Here is a 27,754-nt window from a genome sequence, read left to right as displayed (position 1 = left end):
ATTCTTTTTTTCAAACTTGATTATCTTTTCATCCACCCATCATCAACAATCAATTCTTTCTCTTCTCTCTTCTCTCAAAAAAATTCCCGATCTTTCAAAATATTCAAAATTCTCTAGTGGATTTGCATTATGCAAATCCCCGTCACTTGAATTTGAATAGTAGTATACAGTTCACAGTTTTAATAAATTTAATAAGTTATGTTTTACATTGTATAGGGGCTTCGAATTCAACGATTTTTATTCTCTTTTCTGAAAAATTCTTTTTGAAAAATCAATAATTTCCAGTAAAAAATGTCGAAAATAAACAATTTCCGGAGGTACAACCCCCTTATCGATGAGTGGATTATAGTAGCGGTGAATCGGATAAATCGGCCTTGGCAAGGTGCCAAGACTGAAAAATCTGGAAGTTCCGAGAAGAATCCAGACGACGTGACGTCTTCTATCACCACCAACCCGCTGGCTCCAGGAGGCGTCAGGTCTTCTGGAGCGAAAAACGAGGATTATTTGAGCACTTTTGTGTTTGAAAATGATTTTCCGTCGTTTACAGAATTCGATGGATGCGCTGGCAAAGAAGGTATAATGGTCCTACCACGAAAACTACAGTAGCCTAGAAATATTGTTATTTTTTGAATTTTTTTCTTGATTTTCGTGCTTTTTCAGTTTTTTTTCAGAAAATTCGAAAATTCAAAAATCCAATTTTTCAAATTTTTTTCCAGAAAATTCCGATTTATTCAAGCAGCAAGAAGTGCGAGGAGTTTGCCGAGTGATTTGTTATCACCCCGATAGTCAGAAGACGTTGGCACAGATGAGTTTAGAAGAGGTAACGAAGCTCTTTTGAAGTTTCAGTTCATTAGAGCGCGTTTAACAGATCCGCACTGTTATCAACCTCTGGCACCAGCAATACGTAGAACTATGTCCAAAATACGATTGGGTTCAAATATTCGAAAATCGAGGAGCCGTGGTTGGCTGCTCGAATATGCACCCGCATGGACAGTTATGGGCGTCGAATTATCTTCCGAGTATTCCACAGAAAAAGCACGATAGTCAGAAAGTACGCTCTAGTGAGAATTTTGCAAAACGCGCTCTAACGAGAATTACATTTCCAGAAGTACTTCGAGAAGCATGGTAAAGTAATGTTGGTAGATTATTTGGATCAAGAAATAACGAAAAAAGAGCGGATAATTATGAGAAATGAGCATTGGACATGGCTGGTGCCTTATTGGGCGTTTTGGCCATTTGAGACGATGCTTCTTCCGAATCGCCACGTGGCAAGGTTCACTGATTTGATGGAGGTTAGGAATGCGCTCTACTGGCAACAGAGCATCGCGAACGGAGACCTATAGAAAGTGCGCTTCGTTGTACTTCTCTAAAAATTTGGATACTTTTCAGTTTTCAAATTTTTCGAACGTTTTTTCTGAAAACTAAAGCGTTGACCGCTACGCCGAACTTGGCTGACTGCGGAAATTCGAATCCAGGTTCCCTTCCGCGATGTCCTGTAATCACAGTGTTCTAACTGCCGTGATATGCTATTGCGCTTTGTTGAGGAACTCTGGTAATCGGTTTCTAACCAGTTTCTGGCAATTTTCCAACCAGATTCGAGTAAAATTCCAACTAGATTCGGAAAGTTTTTATTTTCTGACCAGATCCGACCGAGAAAGCTAATTTCCCAACCTGATTCGGACAATTTTCTAACCAGATCTAGCCATTTCTGCTCCGGAATTTTCCCGAATCTGGTTGGAAAACGATTACCAGAGATGTGACGTGGCGAAAATTTAAATCGCTAAAAATTCAAATTTCTATCAATTTTGAATTGATTTTCGACATAAAAATAGATTTTTCTTAGACCGTAAACATCGCTACAGCACTTACTCATTAAAGCGCAAAAGCATACCGTAGAAGTTCGAACACAGCTGTGTGTAATGCGCTCTATTGACAATAACTTTTCAAACCATTCCAGGCTGAAAAACAATCACTCTCCGCAATTCTACGTGACCTGCTTATCAAGTACGACAACATCTTCCAATGCTCCTTCCCCTATATGATGGGATGGTCGGGAGCACCAACTGGGACCTATTTGAAAACTGACTGCTCATTTTGGCAGCTCCATTTGTCTTTCTTTCCTCCACTTCTTCGCTCTGCAACAGTACCGAAATTCCTCGCTGGATATGAGGTTTTCGCTGAGAAACAAAGGGATATCTCTCCAGAAGTGGCGGCGGCGACGTTGAGAGAACTTGATGGGGTGCATTATTCGTGCAAATAAATATTTTTAATATTTTCAATGTAACAATAGAAATTTCAACAACAACAAAATTACAAAAAATAATCAATCAATTCTAACAAATCGAGCTTGCACAAAAATCCGGGGCGCCTTTAAATTCTTCTGATGATTGATAGTAATTCGATGGAGGTACTCCTTCCGTTCGCATTTGAATCCAGAAGCCTCGAAAAATCCGCAAAGTTCGTCCAAATCAAAGTAATAGGCTCGCGTGCCATCTTGTCTAACGTAGAATCTATCAGCGATTCGTGCTTCTCGCCCGAATCGAATCATCGCGTGATCGTTGATTCCGTAGTCACGTACAACGACTGAGCCGCCGATCTGGAAGAAGTAGCAGTCGACGTTTTGAAAATTTAGAATCTGGCTGAATTTTTCGACAAGAAATTGGCCCACCTTCACTAAATTCCTCATATTCTCCGCCGCAATCTTCATTTTGTCCGGATGAATAGCTGACATAACGAAAATCAACGTGGCTAGATCGACTTGCTCGTCAAATGGCGATGAGTTCGAAGGAATTGACAAATCAACGACTGCGGTTGCCACCGGGAGCTCCAGCTCTTTTGCTCGTTCTTCCAACATTCTCACAGCGTTGGCTGAGAAATCGAACGCGAATAATTTCAGTTTTGGAATCTCGGCGACCAGTGGAAAAAGCATGTTTCCGACACCACAACCTGCCTCGAGATATAGGAGTTCTTTCTCGAAATCTATATCCGGACAAATGATTTTCAGATCCTCCGCACTCCAATTTCGATCTTTGAAGAAATTGTTTTTATTTCGATTATAGAATTTGTCCCAATTTTTCCTCGCCTCGATTTCCAGCTTGTTCTTTTTGAAATCGCTGATAACTGTCTGTAAATAAATGATTTTCAGCTCTAAAACTCGAAAAAAGGAGGGTACCTGCTTGGAAAGTTTCTCGTTGTCCTCTTCTGTCAATTCTCGTGACGATTGGCTTGAAAAACTGTAGAATCCTTCTTCTGGCATTTTTTAGGCCTGGAAATTTTAATTTTTATTTGAATTTGTGCCTGAAAACCTCTAAAATTCAATAAAAACGACGAAATCGCGATAAAGAAAGGTATGCAAGTGCGCTCCAATCGCGCGCCAACGCCGGGGAAACGTCGGCCGCTCAAATATGTGTTTTTAGCGCTATAAAATAGCGGAAGTTTTTTGTATAAACGCATACGCCTTTGATACCGTACCTCGAAATCTTTGTATTTTTGCTTTTTTCTCTCAATTTCTCGCAATTTTTCCCTAATCTTCGCTGGGTTTTCATGAATCTTCAATTGAACCGAAAAACAGCTAAAATAATTAATTGTGAGACACTGTATTGAAGGTGCATGCATTTATTGTCGAATTAAAAAAAGTGGGACCTGAAAATTTGAAAGGCGTAGCTTTTTTTGATCTACGAAAAAGTGCGGCAAAAACGTAATATTTCAGATTTTCGCCTCGTTCGAGCTACTTTCGCAATTAAGTTCGGTTTTCCGATGAAAAACAGATTCGAAAGATGCTAGCGATCATTTTCCTACCAAGAAATCTAAATTTTGTTCAGAAAATCACACTAAATTCACAGAAATAAGTTTCGTTTACTACCGTAGTGTTTCTGGGGCAAGGCCTCGAAAATTGACCGGGAAGCCGCCCGCGAAATTTTCCAGGTCACACTTTTTTTAATTCGACAATATTCAAAATATTTCGCTGTTTTCGCTTCAGGACCGACAATGCCCTTTTAAAAAATTCTCGAAAATTCTCGGACAAGAATTACAAAAATCATTTTATTATACAAAACTTTTTTACACAATAAAAACTCAAAAAACTGTTTTCTTCAATTCCGGGTTACTGTACTCATTGGTTTCTCATTCACAGTAAGTTGAAAGACATCAGGTCTACTGTAATGTCCAACAACATCCAAATCCATTTTTCCAAGAGCAATATCGGATAAATCAAATTCTGCATATCGAATGGTTTCTTGTGTAAAATCTGGTTCAACTAGAACGGCTCCAAGTGGGTCAACTGCGCAAGATCCTCCACGGATTAGAATAGTATCGTCTCCGTGTTCTTTACGGAGAACGTGATCTGATGGATAGGCGGAGCTTTTGAGGAATTGACAAGCGGAGACTACGAAGCATCTCCCTTCCAACGCTATGGTCCTATCGTTGATAGCCAGACATCCCGATCATCCACAGTTGGAGCCAGATAGATTTGAATTTCTGGAAAAATAGGATTATAGCAAGTGAAATGAACGACTGGGACTCACCCTTATTATACAGCGACATTCTATAAAGGGGCATATAATTCTCCCAACAAATCGCACTTCCGAGCTTTCCAACCTTCGTATCAAACACCGGCATCGTCGACCCATCCCCCTGGCCCCATACACATCTTTCCAGTGCCGTTGGCAACAGTTTTCGATGCTTTCCAAGGTATCCGTCAGGCGAATAAAAGAAAACTGAGCAATACAAAGTACCTGCTTCCCGTTCTACAACTCCAATCACGATGTGAATGTTTTTCTGACCAGCTAGCGCTTCCAAATCCTTTGATTCTTCGCCATGCTCTTCGATAGCGTTTTCGAAGTATCTGGAAGTCAAATTACATAATTTTAACTCATATTTTACTTTGAGCTCAGCTATCTCGTTTCTTTTGAAAGATGTCAGAAAGTCTTCAACTGATAAAATGTTTATCATAATATAACCGACATTTTATCAATTTAACAATTTTTGATATCTTCCATGGCAACCGAGATAACTGAGCTCAAAGATCCTACAAATATATTATGAGTTCATAAAGAAGTCACTCAACTTTGAGCTTAATTTTCTCGGTTTCTACAAAAGATAACAAAAAGTGGTCAACTGATAAAATGTTAAGCATGAAATTGCCAACATTTTTTAGTAAGCAAATTTTGCATATCTTCGATAGGAACCAAGATAATTGAGCTCGAAGTGCACGGTAGGTTACCAACCTTTTGAATTCCTTCCTTCCTTCTGGTGTCCTTGTACCCATTGTGATCCCAAAATTGTTCCACTTCGGATATCCACCAATAAATGCTTCTGGGAATAGAACCAATTCTGCACCATTTCCAGCTGCCTCATCCACATATTTTTTGACTTTAGCCAGTGTTGCAGACTTGTCATAGAGTACTGTACCGGCTTGGACAATGGCGATTTTTGGCATTTTTTTTCCTCTTAAATAGAGCTAATTTATCTCGGTTCCTGTAAAAGATATCAAAAATTTGTCAACTACGAAAATGTGATTGGCATTATGATAAACATTTTGTCAGTTAATTACTTTTCGATATCTCTTACAATAAGCGAGATATATGGGTTCAAAGTTGGGAGGCGTTGGGAAAAACAGAAACAGAGAGGGAATAAGAAAAAAGGGGAAAGTGACCAAACAGAAAACAGTGTGTTTTATATGAGTGACCAAATGATGACAATTAGTGAGAATGATAAGATATAGTGTATGTGTGTTTTTCTATTTGTAGGCTACCAAGGATTGTTCTGAAAATCACGTAGGCCGCAAGGAGATCAAAATACCAAGTACTTTCGGGTTCAAGGTAACCTTACTATTATTATTAATCATACATGTGGATGGCCGGGCCGGGCCGCCTAGGACAACTTTTCGAAAATGTTACTTTTCAAATGTGCCAATATATTTTTAATAGCACAAATATTAATCCAAATGCATACAACCATCCAAAAAAGTCATTTTAATTGAATTTTTAGCAAAAAAATCAAACTTCATTAAGCCAAGGATGAAATTTTTTTTCTAAAAACGACCTCAAAACAGTTTTTTTCGACAGAATCGTCCTCTAGTGTGGATTTTTATTTATTAAGGAGAAAAGCCATCTTGAAAAATGATGATTTGCTCTAAAATTTCGAAATTTTCAAAAAGCGGGCCGGCCCGCTTCCAGAAAAATCTCAGATGGCCGCGGGCCGGCCATCTTTTCCACAAGTATGCTATTAATTGAATTGGTTTAATAGTCTCTTATCAGAGCTGTGGAAGAGAATATCTGGTGTCCGGGCGAACTACCGTAATCAGGTTTTACGGTACTATTAAATACGATATGATCTATTTCCAGATGCTTGGCTGTTACGTCAGTTCTGATGCCTTTCATTTGACTGTTCATAAGTATAGTAACCCAAAATCAAAAATCAAGTTGAAGAATTTATTAACCATATATAACTCTATAGTCGTGGAGAGAGAAATGTTTGGGACTTTTTACAAATAAAGTTTTGTGTTTAATTTTTAAAAAAAAACTGATAAAATTGGGTTGGGAAAGAAGAGGTCGATCGCAAAAGCCTACAAGATTTTGGGGGAAGAAGAAGAGAATAGCGATGACGTGGCAGGGGAAGAACAGGGGGGAAAGAAGAATCGATCGAAAGTTAATAATAGCGGGACCAGCTGGCAGTGGAGCTTGTGTAGTTGTGTGGACGATAGCTGTTGAAGTGGCGGAGATGACTGTTGCCGTAGTAGGACCAGTACCATGGGGCGGATCTAGAAAAATAATAAGAAGGATTAGGGAAAATGCCTTGCTTTCAACTTTGATCTAATTTATCTCGGTTCTTGTGAGAGTTATCAAAAAGTAATCAACTGACAAAATATTTATGATATTATGATAAACATTTCATCAGTTGACAACTTTTTGATATCTTTTACAGAAAACAAGAAAAATTGGCTCAAAACAAAAGATCTCTGCTCTGTGCTACATACATCATGGATTTAAATTGCGCATATCTCAAAAACGATAACAGATATGAAAAATGTGCCAACTGTTAACAAGTAGCAATTAAAATTTTGCACATTTTGCTAATTAACAATTTTTTCTAGCTTTGATGGTTCCTGAGATATTAGCGTACAAAATTACAGTACGCACTCTAACGAAACGCCTATATTAACCGTCAACTTTGGGACTCATTACTGATTCCTTGGGACTCATTACTGATTCCTCTCTCAAATTCTCTGCTCACATCAACAAAATCACATCTTTAGCTCTTCTCCGTTCCAAACAACTCTTAAAGTCATTTAGATCTAAGTCTCCAAAATTCTACATTCATCTTTTCAAATGTTATGTTCTCCCGATTCTTGAATACTGTTCTGTAGTTTATTCCCCTCCGCCTTCTTCTCGCCTTGCTCTAAAACTAGAATCTCCCTTAAGGTTTTTCTCTAAGTGTATTTTCCAGCGTTGTAATATCCAGTACAGTTCCTATTCTGATCGTCTCTCTATCCTCAATATGTTCTCCATTCGACATCGTAGGCTAAAAGCTCAACTAATTCTTCTCTATAAATTTTTAAATGGCTCCGCCTACTTTCCTAACCTAAATGCACATGTCAAATACTCCTCCTCCCCTCGTCGCCCTATGAACTTAATTATTGTTCAGCCCTACTCCTCTGACTATTTTTCTTCAATTGTTCCCCTGTGGAACGCCATCACTTCCCAAGTTACCCGATTTCTCCTACCTTCCGAGTTTGAATCCTTAATTTCTTCCAGTATTACCCGTTATTGATATATTTGCTCCCTATTTTTCTTTTTCTACCGGTTACATCTTTCCTGTGTCAAATATCTAAATTATCCCGTTTCCCCTCCCCTACTCAGATCGGCCTCGTGAGGGGGCATTTTTTCTGAGTCTTTCATGTCCTGTCCTCTATTGTTTCATTACACCTGATCAATAAACAAATTAAATTAAATTAAATTAAACTTTGAGCTCAATTATCTCGGTTTCTATAAAAGATATCAAAAAGTGGTCAACTAATAAAATGTTTGACATAATATCAGCGAAATTTTTGTAGTTTATAGAGTTTATAGATTTTTGATATCTCTTACAAAAAAAAAGAAAATGAGATTTAAGGGTTCAAAGTTAATACGAATTAAATGAAAAAACAATTGAAGGGTTATTTGAAAAATGCACTGTAATTTCAATAGCAAAAACGTAAATTGAAGTTCATCAGAAAATAATTTTCTCGTAATTCAATTAATATAAGTCCCTCGAGGAGTNGAACTTGGGGGCCCACCACCGCTCAGCTCGCGGNTGCGGCGCGGCACCTCCAGAGTTGGGTCCACAAGTTCAACTCCTCGATAGGCGTATATAAACGGAATTTCAAGAAAAATATTTTTTACATGTCCCGCTATCTTTAAAAGACTGTGTAATACAAAATTACTTTTTTGTACTGCCTACAACCCTCCCTTCACTTACGTTGTTCCCAGGTACTTTGTATTGTACATATATGAGCTCAAACTCTTCGGACGGCTGGCAATGTCAAAGTGGGTCTCATTGGCAAGATACGAATAGCCGGAGTATCTAAAAACTCATGGTAATTAAGCCCTTATTAACCGAAATAAATACCCCCGTCTCGTCGTGATCGGTCGTGATTCTGCGGCAAGCTGTGGTGGTGTATAGACTGGTGTGGTCCCGTAATTTCTATCGAATGAGTATGGTCGTCGGTAGTCACCCTCGCGTCCGTATACGTATCTGGAAAAGCTTCGAAACTTCACGAGTTATGACATCCCTGACACATTTTTCTCCCCATTCTTTTTTCTCAAATTTCTATGAGCCTCATAAAGTCTATGAGAATGTATTTTTGAACGAAAAAACACAACATGCCATGACACTTCGAACCCCGAATTGTTAAACTGACGTGCCAGTGGCAAGAGAAAAATTTTTTTGACACAAATGCAAAAAAAAAGAAGCTAGGCTTCAAGGAAAAAGATCATAAGAATAAAGAAACTCACTTATAGATTGGGTAGCTCCAGGTTCTCAAACCGAATGTATCGTATTTTCGGAATGGTTCGATTTCCGATCGGTAGTGAATATTCGTGTGATACGGAGCTGTGACGGCTGCAATTGGGGTTCTCGAACGATGAAGGTTCCCATCGTTGACATGTTCGACTGAGGCGATGTCACGGACTGGAGTGTAGCTACGACGAACGTGAGATGCGTACCGCTTCTCGTTGTCCACCGGTGTGTTTTCTCTGGACCATCTTGACAGGTATTTTTCCCTGAAAGATTGAAGCTGAGTTTTAGGAAGGGTCCTATTTCCCTTGAAATATGGAGGTTTGATCCTAGAAATCGCAATCCATAAGTCCTACCTTCGAAAGTGATTACCCGAGTTTTAGGCAATATTTCTCGGTCCCTGTGTGTTACATCAAAAGGTAATTAATTGATAAAATATTCTTGATATTATAATAAGCATTTTATCAGTTGACTAATCTTTGATATCTCTTATAGGAACCGAGATAAATTTGACTAAAGTGAACTTGGTTTAAGTCGGTTTCTTTCGAAATATCTTACCTAGAAATTGAGCTAAGATCGACAGATCTGCTGCGGTTGAAACGGTAGTTATGGTATTCTGGCATGGTGTCGAAACTTTCGTCGAGTTCTTCTTCGGATAATCTGGAAAAATCATGGTTTCATTATTAGCTTTTTCAATATTCCTCAGCTTTAAATAGAAGCACCGTAACTAGAGAAAGTCGGTTTTTCGGAACTCATGATCCATTTTTTCGAAAACTACCCGGACAATGTCTATTCTAAAATTGATTTTGGAATGAGCAAACTTTCAGCTTTTAGATGATATATGTAGGTTATAACGCGTACCTTAGGTTTTGGCTTAACCTTAACCTAAGTAAGCGGTGCCTTCCCTAGAAAGTTGTAGTCACCTAACAGTCAAACTTTGAGCTGATTTATCTTGGTTCCTGTGAAAGATATTAAAAACTAGTTAACTGACAAAACTTTTATTATGATATCAAAATTATTTAATCAGTTGACAAATTTTTGATATCTCTCATAGGTCGGGATAAAGTACATCTTGAGAGGTCTTGAATTAGCCCTTTTAAGGTATGTTATTTCCTACTAAAGGTACCAAAATGGTATGATCTTGGTTAACCTCTTCCACAAATTTTCTACTCCAAGACAATTCAGAACGAAAGATTCCATTTTGCCCTCAACCCAATCATCAATAAGTTTGTTGTTATCATTATCTTCAGAGATCTTCTCTCTTATCATCCCTTATCTTCTGCCCTCCAACTTTTGTTGTTTACTTTCCCCTCTATCTCTCACCTCTCAACACAAGGCGCCGCTGATAGACCTAGCGTGTACTTTCTGGCTAACTGCTCCCACGATTGTCCACGCGAATCGTCAAGCAGCCGTTTCGCCGCCGCAAGTGCGTTGGCTCTGGAATTCGTTTGGGTCTTGAATGGAATAGAAATGGAGTGGCGGGAATTCGAAAAATTAATTTTTGAGGAAACAGCTACACAGAGACAAATTAGACGTCAAAGCTTTACAGAGAGATTATGTAACGAACTTTGGGTTCAATTATCTCGGTTCCTATAAACGATATCAAAAATATCTCAACTGATAAGATATTTATCATAATATCATTAACATTTTGCTAGTTCACAAATTTTTGATATCTCTTACAGGAGCCGAGATAATTGAGCTCAGAGATCAAGTATAGGGATGACGTGCTGTTAGAGCATTGACTCTTACTTTGAGCCTAATTATCTCGGTTCCCTGTAGAGATATCAAAGTTTTGACAACTGAGAAAATTTACAAATTTTTTATATCTCTTACAGGGGCCGAGATAATTAAGCTCAAACCTTACCTAGTTGGTTCAGACTCAAACCGATGCCCGATGGGATTCTTATCCTCAGGCAATGGTGGTAATAAAGGAGCATCCTCGAATATGGGATCTAGTTTTACAGATGACGCCACCATAATATTTTATATGCGAAGTTTAGGGAATAGTATAGTTTCTCAAGATTTTTTTGTTGCTTTGAGTAGAGAAGATAAAGTTGGGGATAAGGATACCCAAGGTAGTTTTGTGGGGTTGAGAACTCACAAATAAAAAGAGAAACTCTATTTTTTTTTGTTTGCGCGGACAGAATGAAACAGTATGAGTCTATGAGAGACAGGGGGTCATTGTATGTACTTTTTTTTTGCAAGCTAATGAAAAAAATGTGTTCAATTGAAATCGGATAACAAAGGAAGATTTAGATGTATCATGTTTTTGCGGAGGTAATATAGTGTTGATTTAATCATTGAGGTGTTATGAAATTTGGAAAATCGGACATCTAGGGACATTTTACTGTAGTGAGCACTGTAAATGTATTCTAGTCTCTGTATGGTACATTCCGATGAAATGAGTATTAAACAAAATTAACAAATTTGAATTTCGTGTATAGAGAGCTTCGAAATGACTCTAAACACGAATTATTTCAGTGAACCCTCAAAATGAGCTATGACCGTACTTTTGCCTTTGGTGGTCCAGAATTTCCCGTCGTTCTTATGAAAAATATACTGATACGGTTTTGGCAATCCGTTTGGAAAATATTTTATGTTGGTCTTGTCTGAAGCTTCAAAATAAGCCTAAACATGGCTAAGCTCCGCCCACTTTGCTTTTTCGGACGCGTCGCTGTCATGCGTCGCGTGTTCAACAGGAAAAAGTCAGAGGGGGCGGAGCCTAGTCGTGTTTGGGCTCATTTTGAGGCAAAAAGCTTGCAGAATCTCAATTTTCAATTGGTTTTATGTAGAAAGCTGAAATTAAAAAAAAAAACAATTTCTATTTTTTAAATCATAATATTTGACTTTCAATATCACACTTCCGACAAGAACTGATAAGAAGTTGTCAACAAAAAAAAAAATTCCATGACATTTTTTATATTTTGTTAGTTGAGTATTTTTTCGATTTTCAATGAGAACCGAGATATTTTTGGCCAAAAAACCGCAGGCGATGGAACATTAGAGAGTAGCTATCACAGTTCAAGTCAAATATCTCGGTTTCTATACAAGATATCAAATTTTTGTCAACCTATAGAATGTTTATGATAACATTACAAACATTTTATCAGGCAACAGATTCTTGATATCTTCCACGAGAAGCGAGATAATTATACTCAAAGAAGAAGTTGTTGATTCAAACAGCACGCCACCTTACATACTTGAACTATGAGCTCAATTATCTCGGCTCCTTTGAGAGATATCAAAATTATTTCGACTTATAAAATGTTGGTAATAATAAGACGAACATTTTATCAGTTGATAAAATTTCGATATCTTTTATAGCAATGGAGATAATTGAGCTCAAAGGTTCTATTAACGCATTTACGGTAGAAACTTCTAGAAGCCAAAGAATCAAAAAGAGAAAAAAGGAAAATGTTCACAGAGAGCCTGAGGGGGCACATGGCCTGATAATGGATCAACAACAACAAATGCTCACCAGAAGTCTCTCCCTCATATCTCTCATCCCTCTATCCCTTCAGATGCCAACACAAAAACGCCTGAAATTCTGCGACACGATAGAGCGTGCCAATCAGAGAGACAGCAGACACGCAGACAAGAAGAGAGGATTCTTTAAACTGAGCCACATCCCCCGCGTTTGGTCGCTGGCTTGGGAGGGAGTCAAGATGAACAAGAAGAAGGGGAAGATGGAGGATTGAGTTTTGATAGGTTCTCGATTCCCAGGTGCCAATGCGATTAGTAGTGGGATGGCAGTGTGGGGAAGGGTGCCAATTTGAAACGGAGAGATGAAGATGATGGGGGAATAATAAAAAAGTTGAGTCATGAAGAAACATATGTGAATATAGACAAAGTAGGTGAGAAGGTTTTGGGAAAATTCGGGGACATTGAATGCGACCCCCCCCCCCACATCGACAACTTTCAGCTTCATTATCTCCGTTCCTGTAAAAGATATGGAAAAAAAGATCAAGTGAAACAATATTTTTGATATTATGACAATCATTTTGTTAGTTGACTACTTTTTGATATCTTTCACATGAACCGAGAAAAATTGGTTCAAAGTTAGGTGGCTCTATACTGACCTCCGGTCGGAGGGATTTTTCCCTTTTGTACAGAAATTTATAAACACACATTTTTTGTTTTGGGACCGTCGGACACACTTTGAAAGAAAATTTTAAAAATCCCAAATTTTTGTTTTATTATAAAAATCTCTTCAATTAGTAAAATCACAAGTACCGTAAGCACTCCAATAGAAGGAAACCCTATATTTGCATTTCGAGTTCAATTTCTAAAGGAGGTATCAAAATCCGTCAACTGATGAAAGATTAGCGATAATATAAAAACCTTTTTTCTGTTGACAGATTTTTTATATCTTTTGCAGGAATCGAGATAATTGAGCTCAAAGTTCAAGTTAGGGTAACCTAGAGTGTTTATGGTATTATACTTCATAATTCATGAAAGAACATAGGCGAGTAAGATCCGAGTCTGAAGATGAATTCATTGTAAGTCGGATCCTGACAAGGGAACCATGTTTAGCCTTCATCTCAGAAATTTTTCTAAATTTGCTCATTTATAGTTTCAAATACGGGCTTTCTCGTGGTTTATTTGGTTTTCTGCACAAATTTCACACCGGCAACTTTGCCAATTTCCACTCCCCCCCTTTCCTCTATACATTCTCCAATGTGGAAGAAACGAGCAGCAGTGGCCGAGTGGATACACAGGTCCTGGGCGATGATGCGCATAAAGGACCCGATCCATATGCGATCCTCTAGAAGTCCGCTTGACACATATCGCGAACAACGAGCTGCGATGAGTCTCATATGTGTGCGATGTGGGAGAGGCTGAATCGAGTGTTCCGAATGCGCGCGTATCCTAGATAGATTCTGGGTGGGTGGGCGATGTGTGCGATATGGGTCTGATACAGGAGGCCGACTACAACACTCGAAATCCCGGATGCGCCCATTGTTTACCGTAAATCCACACCGGCAACTTTGACAATTTTTCGTCAATTCGAGCCTACATTTCTGGTTTTTCGATTATTCCTTCGATGTTTTTTGTGAAAAAGAGTTATGGCAGAATAAAAAATCGCTGAATTCTTGCAGAAACATGTCTTTCACTCGTTAATTGCTATAATTACAAAGTGTAAATTATAAAAATTTTCAATTTTTCATGCAATTTCAAAAAAGTGAAAGTGAGACATTTTTTGAACAAATGAAAAAAAAACAATTTTTAGCGAATTTTTTCCCATTTTCTTCTGTTTTTGATTGCATATCAAATTTAAATAGAAACTGCCATAAGTCTTTTTCAAAACAAAAACATTGAGTTTCGAAAAATCAGTAATATGTCGTTCAAAATATAAAAAAATATGGAATAATAAAAGAAAAGTACGAAATCGGAAGACCTGAACAAAATCACATCACAATAGAACTTAACTGATACTTCTAGGAACCCCCAACCAACGTTTTAGTTCATTTCATCGAGTGCCAGCAAGCCAGGCGAGGAGATGCTTTGCGGCGGCGGTGTGCCCCATATGCCCCGTATATGCCCCATACCGGCGCCCTTTCCCTGTACCCAATTCATCGGCGCGTCCTCCGTCGCCCATCCATTATGCGTATGCGCGCCCAGGACCTGTGTAGTGTGGATGAATAGTAATCACAAGTTTGGGGTTCGATTCCGTCATTGTCCATTTTCCTTTTTCTTTTTTTCTTTGATGTTGGAGGAATGCTTTGAACTTTTCGAAATTCAAAACTATGTTTGCTTTATTATTTCAGTAGGAAAAAAGCTCGAAAAAGATAATTTCTGAAAACTTCTTGAAGCACTGCTGAAAAGCCTTATCTACTCAAAATGTCAGTCGAAACCCCCCGATAAGATCATATCGGTTGCGGAACTGTTATAAATCAGTCAAGAAGTATGTAAATCTATGTTTTCACAAGATTTGAGTGCTCTTGGGTGATTTTCGAAGGACTACGGTCCATTGGAGTTTTGGAAGAAATAACTTATTTGGGATTTCAAAACGGATATAGGCTACAGAATCTTGTGAAAACACTCATTTTATCATTTTTATGCGTTTATGCTTCATTTTAGCACATTAAAAATTTTTTCGAAAAATTGAAAAAATCGCCAGTTTCGCCATGAAAAAAAATTTTTTTTGAAAAATGAGGAAACTTTGTCAGATTGCAGAGAAACCTTTAAAATTACGATTGACACTCAAACAATGCCGAAAAACTCCCATTAACCCTTCCAAAAATTTACTCCAAAAGTGAGAAATTAGCATTGAAATCACTTAAAAAGCCCATAACTCGACTTCTAGAAATTTGTGCAGAAAACCAAATACACCAAAAGAAAGCCCGTATTTGAAACTATAAATGATAAAATTTAGAAAAAATTCTGAGATGAAGGCTGAACATGGTTCCCTTGTGAGCGCGCATTTTGAATCCTCCACATATGCTTTGTCTTATTTGGAACACCGCAAAAATGTACTGTTTGTTGAATGGAAGCATGAAGAGTTGACGATCAGGACTGAAACGGAGAGGTGAAGGTTTTTGGTTTTTTGCAGTCCGACTCACTCATAATGGAATTTGTGATTCTCTCCAAAGTATTCTTGAATAACAGTTCGGAGAAATGATTCATTCTCGAAAATCTCGAGCCCTTTGATAATGAAGCATGTTCTAGGAGACGGTTGCTTGGTGAGGAAGTTCTGAAGAATTTTCAAATTTAAAGATGAGGAGACATGAAATATTAAAGAATTTTCAAATTTCACCTAGCTACTGTAGTTTCTGAGTGATGCGGCTTTAAAGCTGACAAGAGGCGCAGAGAAGCGATTGTAACTCCCCTACCTTGATAAGATCCGCAATCCATACAGGTTCCAAATGTTCCAATACCAAACTCAGCGAATCCACATCATGGAAAGACCCAGCTCCGCATGAATCAATGGCTCAATAGCCAGAATTTTTAAATTTGGCCATTGTGGAACTTCCATCAGTTCATTGAACGCCCCTTCATCCATCCAATCGGTGTGTCCAGCCATCATGATTGATTTCATTGATTTTGGATCGAAACTCTTCAAGAATTCAAACCGGTTCTCCACAGGGTATTGCACTCTCAAATGGTTAATCTTCAATGTGATCCCTCTCTCTTTGGCGACCTTCAGAAATTCCAAAGCCATCTCCATGAGCTTTTTTGGGTCAAGATTTTGGTTGCGACGATGAGCCAACTCCATGAAGTTATCTCCGATCATAAACTCCTCTACGGCAATGTCTTTCCGTTCGAAAATGGTCAGGAGTTTATCGATAATTTTATTCGAGTTTGCTCGTTTCTCGCTTGTTACTACCATGCGGCGATGGGATCGCCAATGTTGTTCGATGCAAAATTTCTTTCGGCTCAGAAACTGTTTTGGCATCTGGTATATTTTCAAGCTTGTTATGGTTATCGGGTTGTCATCTACCGTGAATTTCTCAACTTGAGAAACCTGGCGGAGGGATTCTCTGGAAAAAATTGAAATTACTTTTGGGGTCCCGCAACGAAAAGTGCCGTCTACAAAATACGGTAATCCCTCCGATACCACGGCACCCCTATACTCTGACTTTAACTTTGGTTACAGCAAAATCTGTATCAAAAAAAGCCTATTCAATCGAAGGATCCCTCGAATAGAAGGGCGCTCCAGGAGTTTTTCGGAAAATAGAGGGGTCTACACTAGAAAAGCTCTAACTCGAATTCCTTTAGCGAAATCAAGAAACTGCAAATTATAAAAATTTTGGAGATAATACGAAACAATTTTATCAGCTGACAAATTTCTGATATCTCTTACAGAAATGGGGATTAATTGACCTTTTTGACATAACTGCCGAGAAGTGATAGGATCAGAAGAGTTTGGGAACAAATTGTTAAAGTGTAGAGAATGAATAAACAGAAGAATATTATTATAGAGACGATACGCAGATTAGAATAGGAATGGTAGAGTTGAGAGACGCAGAGTTTAGGTGATAAGGAAGTGTAGGCTCATGTGAGTCGTTGGCATAGTAACGGGACGGGTTGCTATGGGTTGGTGTGTATGTGAGCGATGATGTCTTTTGGGACAATAATGGAGTAAGAGATTCTGAAAATGAGAAGTTTCGGTCAACTAAAAGTCTTGAGAAAACAGAAGAAAGTTTCTGATTCAAAAAAGTTTAAAAGTAACAAATAAAGATTCAAACGGATCAGAGCTTTTGAAGTCCTTATAAAGCTGTTGACAATTTGAAAAATCTTTTTTACCATGATATTGTAATCGGTTCCAAATTAGTCAAGTTTTAAGATTGATTTGCAGACTGACAGATGAAAGTTGCCTATGAATACCGTAACCCCCACCCAACTTTGAGCCAATTTATCTCGGTTTCTGTAAGAGATATCAAAAAATGGTTCACTGAAGAAATGTTTTTGATATTATGATAAACATTTTATCAGTTGACAGCTTTTTAATTCCTCTCACTGGAACCGAGCTCTATTTTATCTCGGTTTCTGTCAAAGTTACAGAAAAGTGGTCAACTGATAAAATGTTAATCAGAAAGTCAGCGACATTTTGTCAGTTGGACGCTTTTTGATATCTTTCACAGGAGCCGAGATACACAGCCTCAAAAATAGGAGTACCTCAAAAGTCGGTCTCGAAAAAACCAACTCGTTTGCTTCTATGTATTCCGATCAAAAACTCATAAATTTTTTGCATTGTTCCAAAAGTTGCTGTTATTTTTTTCGAGAACCTCATTTGGGCACCTTCATACATCTTTATTTTCTGAATAAAAGGTTACAAGTTTCGTGATATTTCTCTGTAGTTTTGTCTCTCACATCAGCTGAATAAAATGTCCCAAAAATGTTGTTCACTGCAGAAGTGGAGCTGAATTACTGTTTGGACTCAATATCAGAGTCTCCACCTTGGCTACGTTCAACATGCATGCAAAACATCCGCCTGAACATTCGCCTGCTTCCACTACAAAGTCCTTTGAAAATTTCACACGATACATCACTTTGCCTCAACGGATATCCCCGAAGAGGCGGTTCCAAAAATTGGTGTTTCTATTCGACACACTCTTTCGAGAGATCGAAACGACAGCTAACCTTGGTTAAACTGGGTTAAAACCGACGAGAGCAGCGAGACGAGGGCTTATATGTTTTCGCTGCAGCCGACATTACCCGGGTTCCGCTGCCCGCTATGTTTTGTGTGTGCAAAGGCTCCGCCCATTTTTCTGCATGACACCGAATTGCGCGCGAAAATGTCTTGTTTGAATGATTTTGCCCTGTTTTCAGCCAATTTTCAGCGATTTTCAGTCAATTTTCGTCAATAAACTTTAATAAATTCTCGAGTATAACAGGATATTAATGCATTTTCATATCATAATCACTCAAATTTGTAAAATTTCGATATTCAGGTGGCTACAATTGGTTTTTGAAAAATTATCGTAAAAATTTCTATTTTCCGAGGTCTTTCACCTCAAAATTTACATTTTTCAGAGTTCCATCTCTCTAGAATATGAATGTACTAATCCAGGGAGCTGTCCAAGCTCTCGGCTACTGTGAGGATGGCAAATATTTCCGAGAACCAGATTGTTATGGTAATTTAATTGAATTTTCACTTTTTTTAAAAGTTTCCGTTTTTCCAGAAACCATCCGTGACCTAATTCGATATTTACGAGAAGATGGCGAGGACTACGGCGCTCGAATCGAATGCGGACGGCATAATTTGATCGAACAGGATTTGGTGCCAATGGTGAAGTGTGAGGATTTGAGTGATGACGAATTTGACATCGCTATTAGGTTCGTAGGCTTGGAATTTCAGAAATTCGTAAAATTTGGAAGATTCGGCCAAAAAAGCCCATTTTTGCGAGTTTTTCCGGATTTTTGGTAATGAACGTTGCTTGCCCTGAAAGCCATTTTTCTCGATTTTCGGATGACTTGCAAAGTTTTTTTTCAATTTTCAGCTGGAAAAAACTATGAAAAGCATCCGAATAATCGAGATAAATGACCTAAAATAATGAAGTAAAGCCATATAGAATTCTAAAGTACAAAACGACGATGAGCTTTCAAATGGCTTTTCACCCGCAAGGTTTATCCCCGTTGAACAAAGATGATATCAAAAACTCAGATTTTCCGACTTTTTCGGGTAGAAATAACAAAAAAATCAGCGAAAAACAAGAAAATGAATACGGGAAATCATAAAAAATATTTTTTCGCAAGCCAAAAACACTAGCAGACCCACTTTCTCTGCGTCTCGTAGGTCTGCTAATTATTTTTGCTTGCGAAATAATTAGCAGACCCACGAAAATTTCGAAAAATGTAAAGTTTCGAAGATTTCGAAATGTAAAAATTAAAATTTTTGGAAAATCTGAAATCGAATTTTCCAAAGATTAGAAGGTATCTTTTTCCAGACTAATGGTGAATCTGTGCCAACCAGCCATCTCCACAATGCGCGGAAAGCCTCCGACAGATCGCGATCAATGGAAGATGTATTGGGAACTCGAGGAAAACCTCCGTCGCGCTAAAAACGCCTTCACCGACGCCTACTTCTTCGTTGCCATCAAGAAAAGAATCGACGCCTACTTCATCGATACCGATTTCGACGATCGTGATGAACGTCTTCGACTGGTTGTGGAGAGAATCGTTTCACTCATCAAATACATCTTCTCAATCAATCCAGACACTTCAGAAGGCCGCAGAACTCGCATTGAGGATAGTAATCATGACAGAGTGATTCTGGCGTTTCTCGAGTCTGGAATTGATAAGACCTTGATGCATATCGCCAATCAGCCCAGAGAAAAAGAGTTCCATATTACTATCCTGGACATTTTTGCGCTGATTTTAAAGGAGCAGAGTCCAGAATGCCTCTCTAAATCGGAAGACGAATCCGAAATTTCTGCAGCCGAGAAGAAGAAAACGGAGGAAGAATTCAGGAAAATCATTGAGAATCATGTTGTTCGAGAGACCCAAAAGAGGAAATCGTTCTCCAGATTCGGGGGATCTTACACCATCAAAGGGCTAAAAGGAATTAGCTCTAATTCGAATCAAGTGGTCTTCAAGCCCATTCAAAATGTTGAAAAGCACAATTTTCTCGATGAAAGGAAGGCTAAAAAGCGAGTTGCTAGGAATCGAAGACCTTTTGAAATCGACACCAACACTCATTTTGCATCTAGTGAGGTTCAAAAAATGCTCAAGGATATGGTTATTCGACTCATTGAAACATGCTTCAATCGACTGATGAAAAGTGCAAAATCGACGGTTTTCGTTCAAGGACATGTTATTCATAAGACATCCCAAATCAACTATTTCTTCATGGTTAAATTTATTCTCGATTTGTGAGGATGGGGAAGATGGACACGCTTCTGGAGAGAATCTCTGAGTGCACAGGTAGGGAGAATTTCGGTTAAAAACTTACGCTAAAAGTATTAAATTACGGTAACAGCTCTAGGAAATTCCCTACATTTTAAGCTAAAAATCGCCAAAATCGAATGAAAACTAATCAAATTAGAGCGTTTTTGAAAAAAATTGAAATTCCAAAAAAAAGTTTTTTTCAGAATTATCTAAAAATTCCAAAACTGCTCATTCATGACCGCTTTTCATGAAATTCGCGGGTTACTGTAGTTTTCGTGGCGGGACCCAAGAGTTTGAAGTTTTCCCATTTTTCGCCTAATTTTTTACACAAATGAATCCTAACTCAAATTTTACAAAAGTAGGTCAATATGGAGTTTAAAATCATGGGAATTCAATGAGAAATTTGAATCTTTTATTGTTTTTGTGAATTAGTGGCCTAGAAATTTGAGATTCTGGGTTTCTAGGCCACTAACCCAGAACATTGCCTAATTAGGCTTAAAATGGCTCTTTTTTCGCCGATTTTTTATCGAAGTTCAATGTCAATTCAGAATTCGGCGAAAAATTTAGGGTCAGTGGCCTAGAAATTTGAGACTTTTGGGTTTCTAGCCCACCAACCCAAATATGCGTAAAATGGCTCATTTTTAGCAGTATTTTTTTTTGGGATTTTTCGCTGAAAAAGTAGAAAAAACCAATTTTTCAGAAATTCCATAAAATTCAAAATTTCCCTAAAAATTTTTTTAATTTCAGAAAAATTGGATTTCAAAAAAAAATCAGAAAGTTCTAGAATTTCAAAATTTTTCTTTAATTGAAAAATTCCAGAAATTCTGAATTTCTAAAATTCGGATATCCCAAAAATTCAGAAACTCATTTACCCCAAAAAACCACTTTTGCAGGTATGGAAGCCTTCCACGAGAACAACGTCCAACTCACTGAATACGTGGAGAATGCCATGACCTTGAAAGGCGTTGAAGCCAAAAGTTTCGGCCTAAAAGCCCAATACGCCCTAGGAGCCTACAACGAGCTAGTCCTCCTTCACAGATATATTGTGGAGCATGGAAAGGATGAATCAGAGAAGAAGAGGGCTCGAAGAGCACTGGAGCACATTACCAACGTCGAGGAGTACCGAGAGCTACCCATCTCTATTATCAAGAAGTTTTCGAGTACGGTACTTTCGAATAATTTCCTGAGAGAACTTGTACTAACCACCCATCACTATATCAAGCTTGTGGAGCGATTTGTGAAAGTTGGAGCGTTGAAAAAGGTCACGAAGAAGGTGAAAATTCGGAAGAATCAAAAGAAAATCGTGGAGGAAAATGATGAGAGATCCATCTTCGATAAAATGTCATCAGAGGCTTTGGATGCGTTATGGGAGGAGTCTAAGGATACGATTCTTCAAATTCTGAACGAGGAGATTCCAGAGATTCAAGGAATGAAGCCAATCGATTCTCAGCTAGAAGGGATCAATGAAGAAACTCAGAAGAAGTTTGCGAAGCTAGCAATTCAGCGATCGCTAAGAGCTAGAGGATTTCCAGCGGCTGTTGGGCTGTATCATGCTTCTAGAAAAATCTGGGACGATGGAAGTTTTGGAACTGACAGTGCTAAGTCTGAGGGAGAACTAGAAAACCTTCACAAGATTCTAAAGCTCGACCTCAAGAAAGTGGCAAATGCACTGAGAAGAGCAGAGGCTAAAATCGTTCCTGAGAATGAACGAGTTGATAAAATGACAAAAGAGGCATTGGAGGCATTTTGGGAGGACCCGAATACCCTAGAAACCCTCCAAGGCATTCTAAACAAGGAGATCGCAGAGGCAGAAGACGCGAATCCCCTAAACTGGCAGTTAGATGTCGCTCCACAAGCTCAACAGCAATTCGCAATGCTCTCTATCCAAAGAGCTCTCCGAGCCAACTACTTGCCTTTGGCTATCGGTTTGTACCACTCCTCCAGAAGGCTCTGGCCCGATGAGGACTTCTTTGGAAAGCCAGAAATCACTGTGAAAGAGGAAATCAGCGAGTTGGAGGGTATTCTGAAGGCAGATTTAGGAGAGGTGGCGAAGGAGATGAAGGCGGCGGAGGAGGAGGCGAATAAGAAGTTTGATGGAAGTTTAGAGGAAGAAGGAGACGTGATGAATTCTGAAGATGAGGACGATGAGGAAAATAGATATAAAACCGAGGAAATTGACTTCCAATTTGACTTGTATGTCTCCAAATTTGCCAACGTGGACGTCCTCAAATGGTACGTCTTCTTGCTCAACGACTTCTCAAAAAACTCAGTTGAACTCAACCAAGCGCTCGTCAAGATGCTCCATAGAATCGCCTTCGACATTAAGCTACCAGTGAAACTTTATCAAGTTTCACTATTTCAAATCTTCCAAAAAGTCAACGAACACTTTTCGCACCTCTCCAAAGAGCTTCGCAAGACGAGCCCACTCTTTGAATTATATCAATTTGGGTTCCATTTGCTCAAAAAGTTCTTTGCGAAATTCACGGAAATGGGAGCGGATTTGGCAGTTGAGGCGTTGTTTTGGAAGGGACCTAAGGAGTGTTATGAGATTGATAATGGGTATGGATCGTATACGAAGGCAAGGGAAGCAGATATCAAGGTTTGGACGGAAGAGTTGGAAACGGAGTTGAGGAATTTGTATGATGAGTATAAGTCGGTGGAAGGGGAAGGGGGTAAGTGAGCTCTAACGGAATTCCGAAAATCCAAAAGTGGGCGGAGCTTAGGTTCGGTAGCAAAATCCTTAAAAGAGCATGTATTTTTATAACTATCGTCTGACATCTTTTCTCGATTTTTCGATAATTTCAACGATTTTTCATAGTTTTAAAGCGGTTTTTTTGTGATTTTAGCGGTTTTTTAAAGCTATTTTTGCGAACAAAAAAGTCAACAAATTCATCGATTTTTAACTTTTTCAGTAAAAAAATCGCACTAAAATAATCGAAAAATCGTAAAAAGTTCAAAATTTCGATTATTTTTTAAAACGATTTTTCGATAATTTTTGTAGTTTTTATCCGATTTTTTGCGATTTTTCCGTTTTTTTTCTGTGAAAAAATGGTTGAAAATTGATGGAATTTATCGAAAAAACGAAAAAAAAAGAATATTTTCAAAATTTTTTCACAAAAAATCGCATTAAAAATCTTTAAAATCTTGAATCATTTTGATGATTTTTTGAACAATTTTCCGGTTTTTATTTGAAAAAATCCTAAAAATCGATACAATTCATGAAAAAATCAAAAAAATAGCCCAGCAAATAATTACAATACATGATCCTTTAAGGATTATGGTGTTTTAGCAAAGCTCCGCCCATTTTTTGGTTTTCAGATTTTTCTTTATTTTCATAATTTTTAACGCTTTTGTGATGGCTGAAAATTGGAAATTTCGAAAATTTCAAAATCAGAGTTTTCTGATATTCCGAAATTCTAAAATTCCGTATATTCAGATTTTCCAAATTTTTAAAAATCTGAAGATTCCGGAATTTCAAATTTTTGAGAAATTGGAATATTTCATGAAATTTCGAAATTCCGAAATTTTTGCATTCCAAAAATCCCGATTCCTGCCCTATTTAGAATACTCGAAAAATTGCCAAAATTTTTTCCAGGAGTCGATGTGCTCGATTTCATTCAACACAGCCTGTCCCGCTCCAGACAACGCAAACAAATCGCCAAAAAACTGATTGAATTCGGTTTGGATCTTCTTGGAGCGAAATGGAAGAACACTGAAGGCTCCCGAATGGACGCCGTTCTCCCCGTCGGCGATATTCAGAAGTGGCACGATGAATGGAAGGAGGCTGGATCCGTTGGAGACGTTGTGGAGGTCCTGAAGGAGAAGTTGACGGAATCACTGGGTTCGGAAATTTCCAGAAAGAAGATTATCAAGCAATTGGCACACATGGATATTCTTTACGAGAAACCGAAGAAGGAGAAGCCGTTGCCGGAATGGGATAGCGGGTTGATTGAGGAGTTGACGGGGCTCAAGGAGCAGTATGAGGAGATTGATGATGCGGAGAATTTGTGTAGGTCTTTGTTTTTGTGGAGCTGTGGAGGAGGAAAGCCGGTGGGCGTGGCCGAAGGTCCCACAATGGAAACTACCGTAACCTAAAAATATTTAAATTTCAGATTTTTCGAAAGTTTTGAATTTCATATTTTTCTGAATTGTCCAATTTTCGAGATTTTTGAAATTCAGTTTTTATTCGAAATTTCAATTTTTTAATTACCGTAAAACCTGTAATAGAAGGGCCTCCATACTGTCAAGTTTGAGCTCAATTATTTCAGCTCCTATAAGAGATATCAAAGATGTGTCAACTGATAAAGTGTATAGGATATTATGATAAGCAATTTATCAGTTGACAAATTGTTTATATCTTTATCAGGAACCGAGATAGGGGGCCTTTTTATTACAGGTTTTACGGTATTAAAGAATCGCAGTGGAATACAAACACTGGTGGCCGTGGAAGGTCTCAAAAACAAAACTACAGTAACCTTAAAATATTGTAATTCGATAAAAATCTAGAAAATCTGAAAATTTCAGGAAATTTGAAAATCTGGAAAAATCGGAAATTTCAAAATTTCGTAAGATGGGAAACTCAATTTTTTGAAAATTGGAAAATTCTAAAATTCAGAAAAATCTGAAATTCAAGTACCAGAACACCAATACAAAGTTTCTTTTCCAGTGGGCGTCGACATGGTTGCCTACGTGATGAAGCGTCTGAGTGTGAAGAAGCCAACACGACAAGTGGAACGATATCTTGCGTCGATGGGGGTGAAAATCGTAGAGAGAGTTGCTGGAAAATCAAAGAAAAAGAAGGAAAAATATGAGCAATTTATAAACGACTCCAGTGACGATGAGCAACCGCCAGTGGCTTCAGATGCAGCTTCAGACGGAGAAGATGACGCTGAAAATGACGATGGATTGAGGAGACCAGAGCCAAGTTCCTCGAAAAAACGAGTGATTCTGGAGTCGGATGACGAGGAGGAGGAGGTCCCGAGAGTTCCAACGCCGTCGGAGAAGCCAAGAGAAAAATCAGCTGAGCAATCGGCTCCAAGCCCACCCAAAACTAACACCCTGATGTCTAGAATCATGAACAAGAAGCGAAAAATCACCCAATTGGCAAGTGATTCGGATTCTAGTGATAGCGAGGATGAGAGTCAAGAGAGGATAGAGAAAAAGAAGGCATCGGAGGATGATAGCGATGATGAGGCGGCGATTTATAAGGTGAACTATCTGAAATTTGGCACAGAGCCAAGTTTTGGGAGCGTCGCGTGTCGGCGGAGCGGTCGGCAGCTAAGTAGCGGCTCAGCAGCGCTTACATGTGTAGGAAAATATGTAGATTCATATATGTGTAGAAAACCGTATATACTGTAGTTTTTTTCCGCAAACACAATCACGTCAAAATGCAGACATTGTTTTGCGAAAAAACTCTACAAAATAGAAGGTTTTCTACAGTAATCTACAGTAGTCTTCCGGTCAAATTTCAGAGAAAAATTTCATTCTATAGAAAATACAACTATTTTTAATGCCCTAATTTTTAGAGAAGCTACGTCAACGCTCTTCTGACGACTGGATCGGTGGCTGCTGGTGGAATTTCAGACGACCGTGACACTTCTGAAGAGCCGGATGAGGATCCGTTCACGAAGAAGATGAAGTACAAGAGGCGAATCGTCATGTCGGATAATGAGGATGAGGACTAGAATGGTTATAGCCACAGAATACTTCCGTTTTTTTTTTTGAAAATTGATATTTTGTTAAATGAATTTTTCTCGATTTTGTCATTACCAATCGAAAAAGTGATTGCTATTTGAAATTTTACAAATAAAAACAATAGTATTATGTTTGTGGGGTTTAAAATATATTTTTTTCGACGAAATACAGTTCTCCACAAAATGATGCTTTCACCCTTCGTTTGTACAAAAACACCTCATTAGGTCAATATTCGTGAAATAGTGTCGAAAAATAAAGGTATCCCTTCAAAACCTACGTACAAAAAAACTTGGAGCCATCAACGTGAACCGGAAACGAGAAACCGGACAAATTCCAAAAATCACGTTTTGGCCGATCCACAAAATGATGCTTCCACTCTCAAAAAGTGAGATTTTGGAGGTTTTTGAGCTCTGTGGCCACTTTTTGAAAGACCAGAATTTGAAGAATTTTGGAGATTCTGACCCCCCATACATTGATATTCGAATATTTCCAGATTCCGGAATCTGGTTTTCCGGATTCAAAATTCCGGTTTTTGGATTATGGATTATGTGTACTGAAATGTGTGTACTGAATTTTGAAATATGCACTCCGGATTCTGTATTCCGTATTCCGGGTTTCGGATTCCGGTTTTCCGGATTAGCTTTTTGAATGAATTCAACTTTCATGACAATCTGACAATGATATTCAAGTTTCCAAATATCAGGAAGTTTCCTGGAGGTTACGAAAGGTTCTGAGATTTTCAGGGATGAATGATTTTGACAGATTCTCCAGAATCACGCCCCTTTATGAAACGCGTGAGAAGAGGAAAAAGGGAACGCGTTTCATAAAGGGGCGTGTCACTTTGCAACCTGCGGCGCGCCCACGTTTTATTGAATATACAGTAGTCATAGCGGAATCCGGGGTCGCCTCTCATGATTGGAAACTTGAATATCATTGTCAGATTCTCATGACAGTTGAATTCATTCAAAAAGCTGATCCGGAAAACCGTAATCTGAAACCCGGAATACGGAATACAGAATCCGGAATGCATATTTCAAAATTCGGTACACACAATTCAGTACACATAATCCATAATCCAAAAACCGGAATTTTGAATCCGGAAAACCAGATTCCGGAATCTGGAAATATTGAAATCCAATATCCTGAATCCGCAATTCAGCAACCCTGTATTCGAATATCAATGTATGGGGGGTCAGAATCTCCAAAATTCTTCAAATTCTGGCCTTTCAAAAAGTGGCCACAGAGCTCAAAAACCTCCAAAATCTCACTTTTTGAGAGTGGAAGCATCATTTTGTGGATCGGCCAAAACGTGATTTTTGGAATTTTTCCGGTATCTCGTTTCCGGTTCACGTTGATGGCTCCAAGTTTTTTGTACGTAGGTTTTGAAGGGAGACCTTTATTTTTCGACACCATTTCACGAATATTGACCTAATCAGGTGTTTTTGTACAAACGAAGGGTGCAAGCATCATTTTGTGGAGAACTGTAGATGGGTGTTTCAGGGTATGGAAAAGATGGGATTTCGTTTTTACCGGCGAATTCTAGAAAATTTCCTGATGTGGCTAACTAGGGAACTATCTGAATATGGTTTCGAGTTACAATCCATGACCTATATCATTAGAAAATCCATAAAATTCTGATTCTGAATATGATTTCTGTTTTTGCGAAACGGCCGTGAGCTTCGAGGAAATTAGTTCAAAAGATAATTTTCAGTTGATTTCTAGGCTGTGTTTG

General features: G+C 38.4%; 5 protein-coding genes and 1 non-coding gene across 6 annotated transcripts; 2 read left to right on the top strand and 4 right to left on the bottom strand.

Annotated features, from left to right (window-relative positions):
• Nucleotides 1-291: 291 nt before the first annotated feature.
• CBG03599 lies at nt 292-2,260 on the top strand (the record flags this gene model as incomplete). The annotated part of the gene is made up of 5 exons (XM_002647027.1): nt 292-574; nt 717-820; nt 869-1,051; nt 1,107-1,292; nt 1,958-2,260. The coding sequence occupies 5 exons, from the start codon at nt 292-294 to the stop codon at nt 2,258-2,260; spliced, it is 1,059 nt and encodes a 352-aa protein (XP_002647073.1).
• A 63-nt stretch (nt 2,261-2,323) lies between these two features.
• CBG03598 lies at nt 2,324-3,256 on the bottom strand (the record flags this gene model as incomplete). The annotated part of the gene is made up of 3 exons (XM_002647026.1): nt 2,324-2,596; nt 2,669-3,124; nt 3,173-3,256. The coding sequence occupies 3 exons, from the start codon at nt 3,254-3,256 to the stop codon at nt 2,324-2,326; spliced, it is 813 nt and encodes a 270-aa protein (XP_002647072.1).
• An 835-nt stretch (nt 3,257-4,091) lies between these two features.
• Cbr-nit-1 lies at nt 4,092-5,437 on the bottom strand (the record flags this gene model as incomplete). The annotated part of the gene is made up of 3 exons (XM_045244415.1): nt 4,092-4,408; nt 4,524-4,843; nt 5,226-5,437. 3 exons carry the CDS (start codon nt 5,435-5,437, stop codon nt 4,092-4,094), a joined length of 849 nt encoding a protein of 282 aa, XP_045092440.1.
• Nucleotides 5,438-6,648: 1,211 nt separating this feature from the next.
• Nucleotides 6,649-10,974, bottom strand: CBG03596 (the record flags this gene model as incomplete). Its single annotated transcript, XM_002647024.1, has 7 exons — nt 6,649-6,760; nt 8,458-8,562; nt 8,608-8,733; nt 8,994-9,260; nt 9,553-9,654; nt 10,318-10,431; nt 10,862-10,974. The coding sequence occupies 7 exons, from the start codon at nt 10,972-10,974 to the stop codon at nt 6,649-6,651; spliced, it is 939 nt and encodes a 312-aa protein (XP_002647070.1).
• Nucleotides 10,975-17,990: 7,016 nt separating this feature from the next.
• CBG25119 lies at nt 17,991-18,104 on the bottom strand. Its single transcript, XR_006672589.1, has one exon. It is a non-coding gene; the product is annotated as an RNA transcript CBG25119 (non-coding RNA).
• Nucleotides 18,105-18,493: 389 nt separating this feature from the next.
• Nucleotides 18,494-26,012, top strand: Cbr-tim-1 (the record flags this gene model as incomplete). Its single annotated transcript, XM_045244414.1, has 8 exons — nt 18,494-18,575; nt 18,624-18,777; nt 19,389-20,292; nt 20,328-20,364; nt 21,222-23,000; nt 23,924-24,337; nt 24,962-25,647; nt 25,854-26,012. 8 exons carry the CDS (start codon nt 18,494-18,496, stop codon nt 26,010-26,012), a joined length of 4,215 nt encoding a protein of 1,404 aa, XP_045092439.1.
• Nucleotides 26,013-27,754: the final 1,742 nt, after the last annotated feature.

The sequence above is a fragment of the Caenorhabditis briggsae genome (assembly GCF_000004555.2).
Source record: "Caenorhabditis briggsae complete genome, chrIII, whole genome shotgun sequence".
Classification (NCBI taxonomy): domain Eukaryota; kingdom Metazoa; phylum Nematoda; class Chromadorea; order Rhabditida; family Rhabditidae; genus Caenorhabditis; species Caenorhabditis briggsae.
The sequence above is the reverse complement of the archived record's forward strand: the minus strand, read 5'-3'. Positions and strand labels throughout refer to the sequence as shown.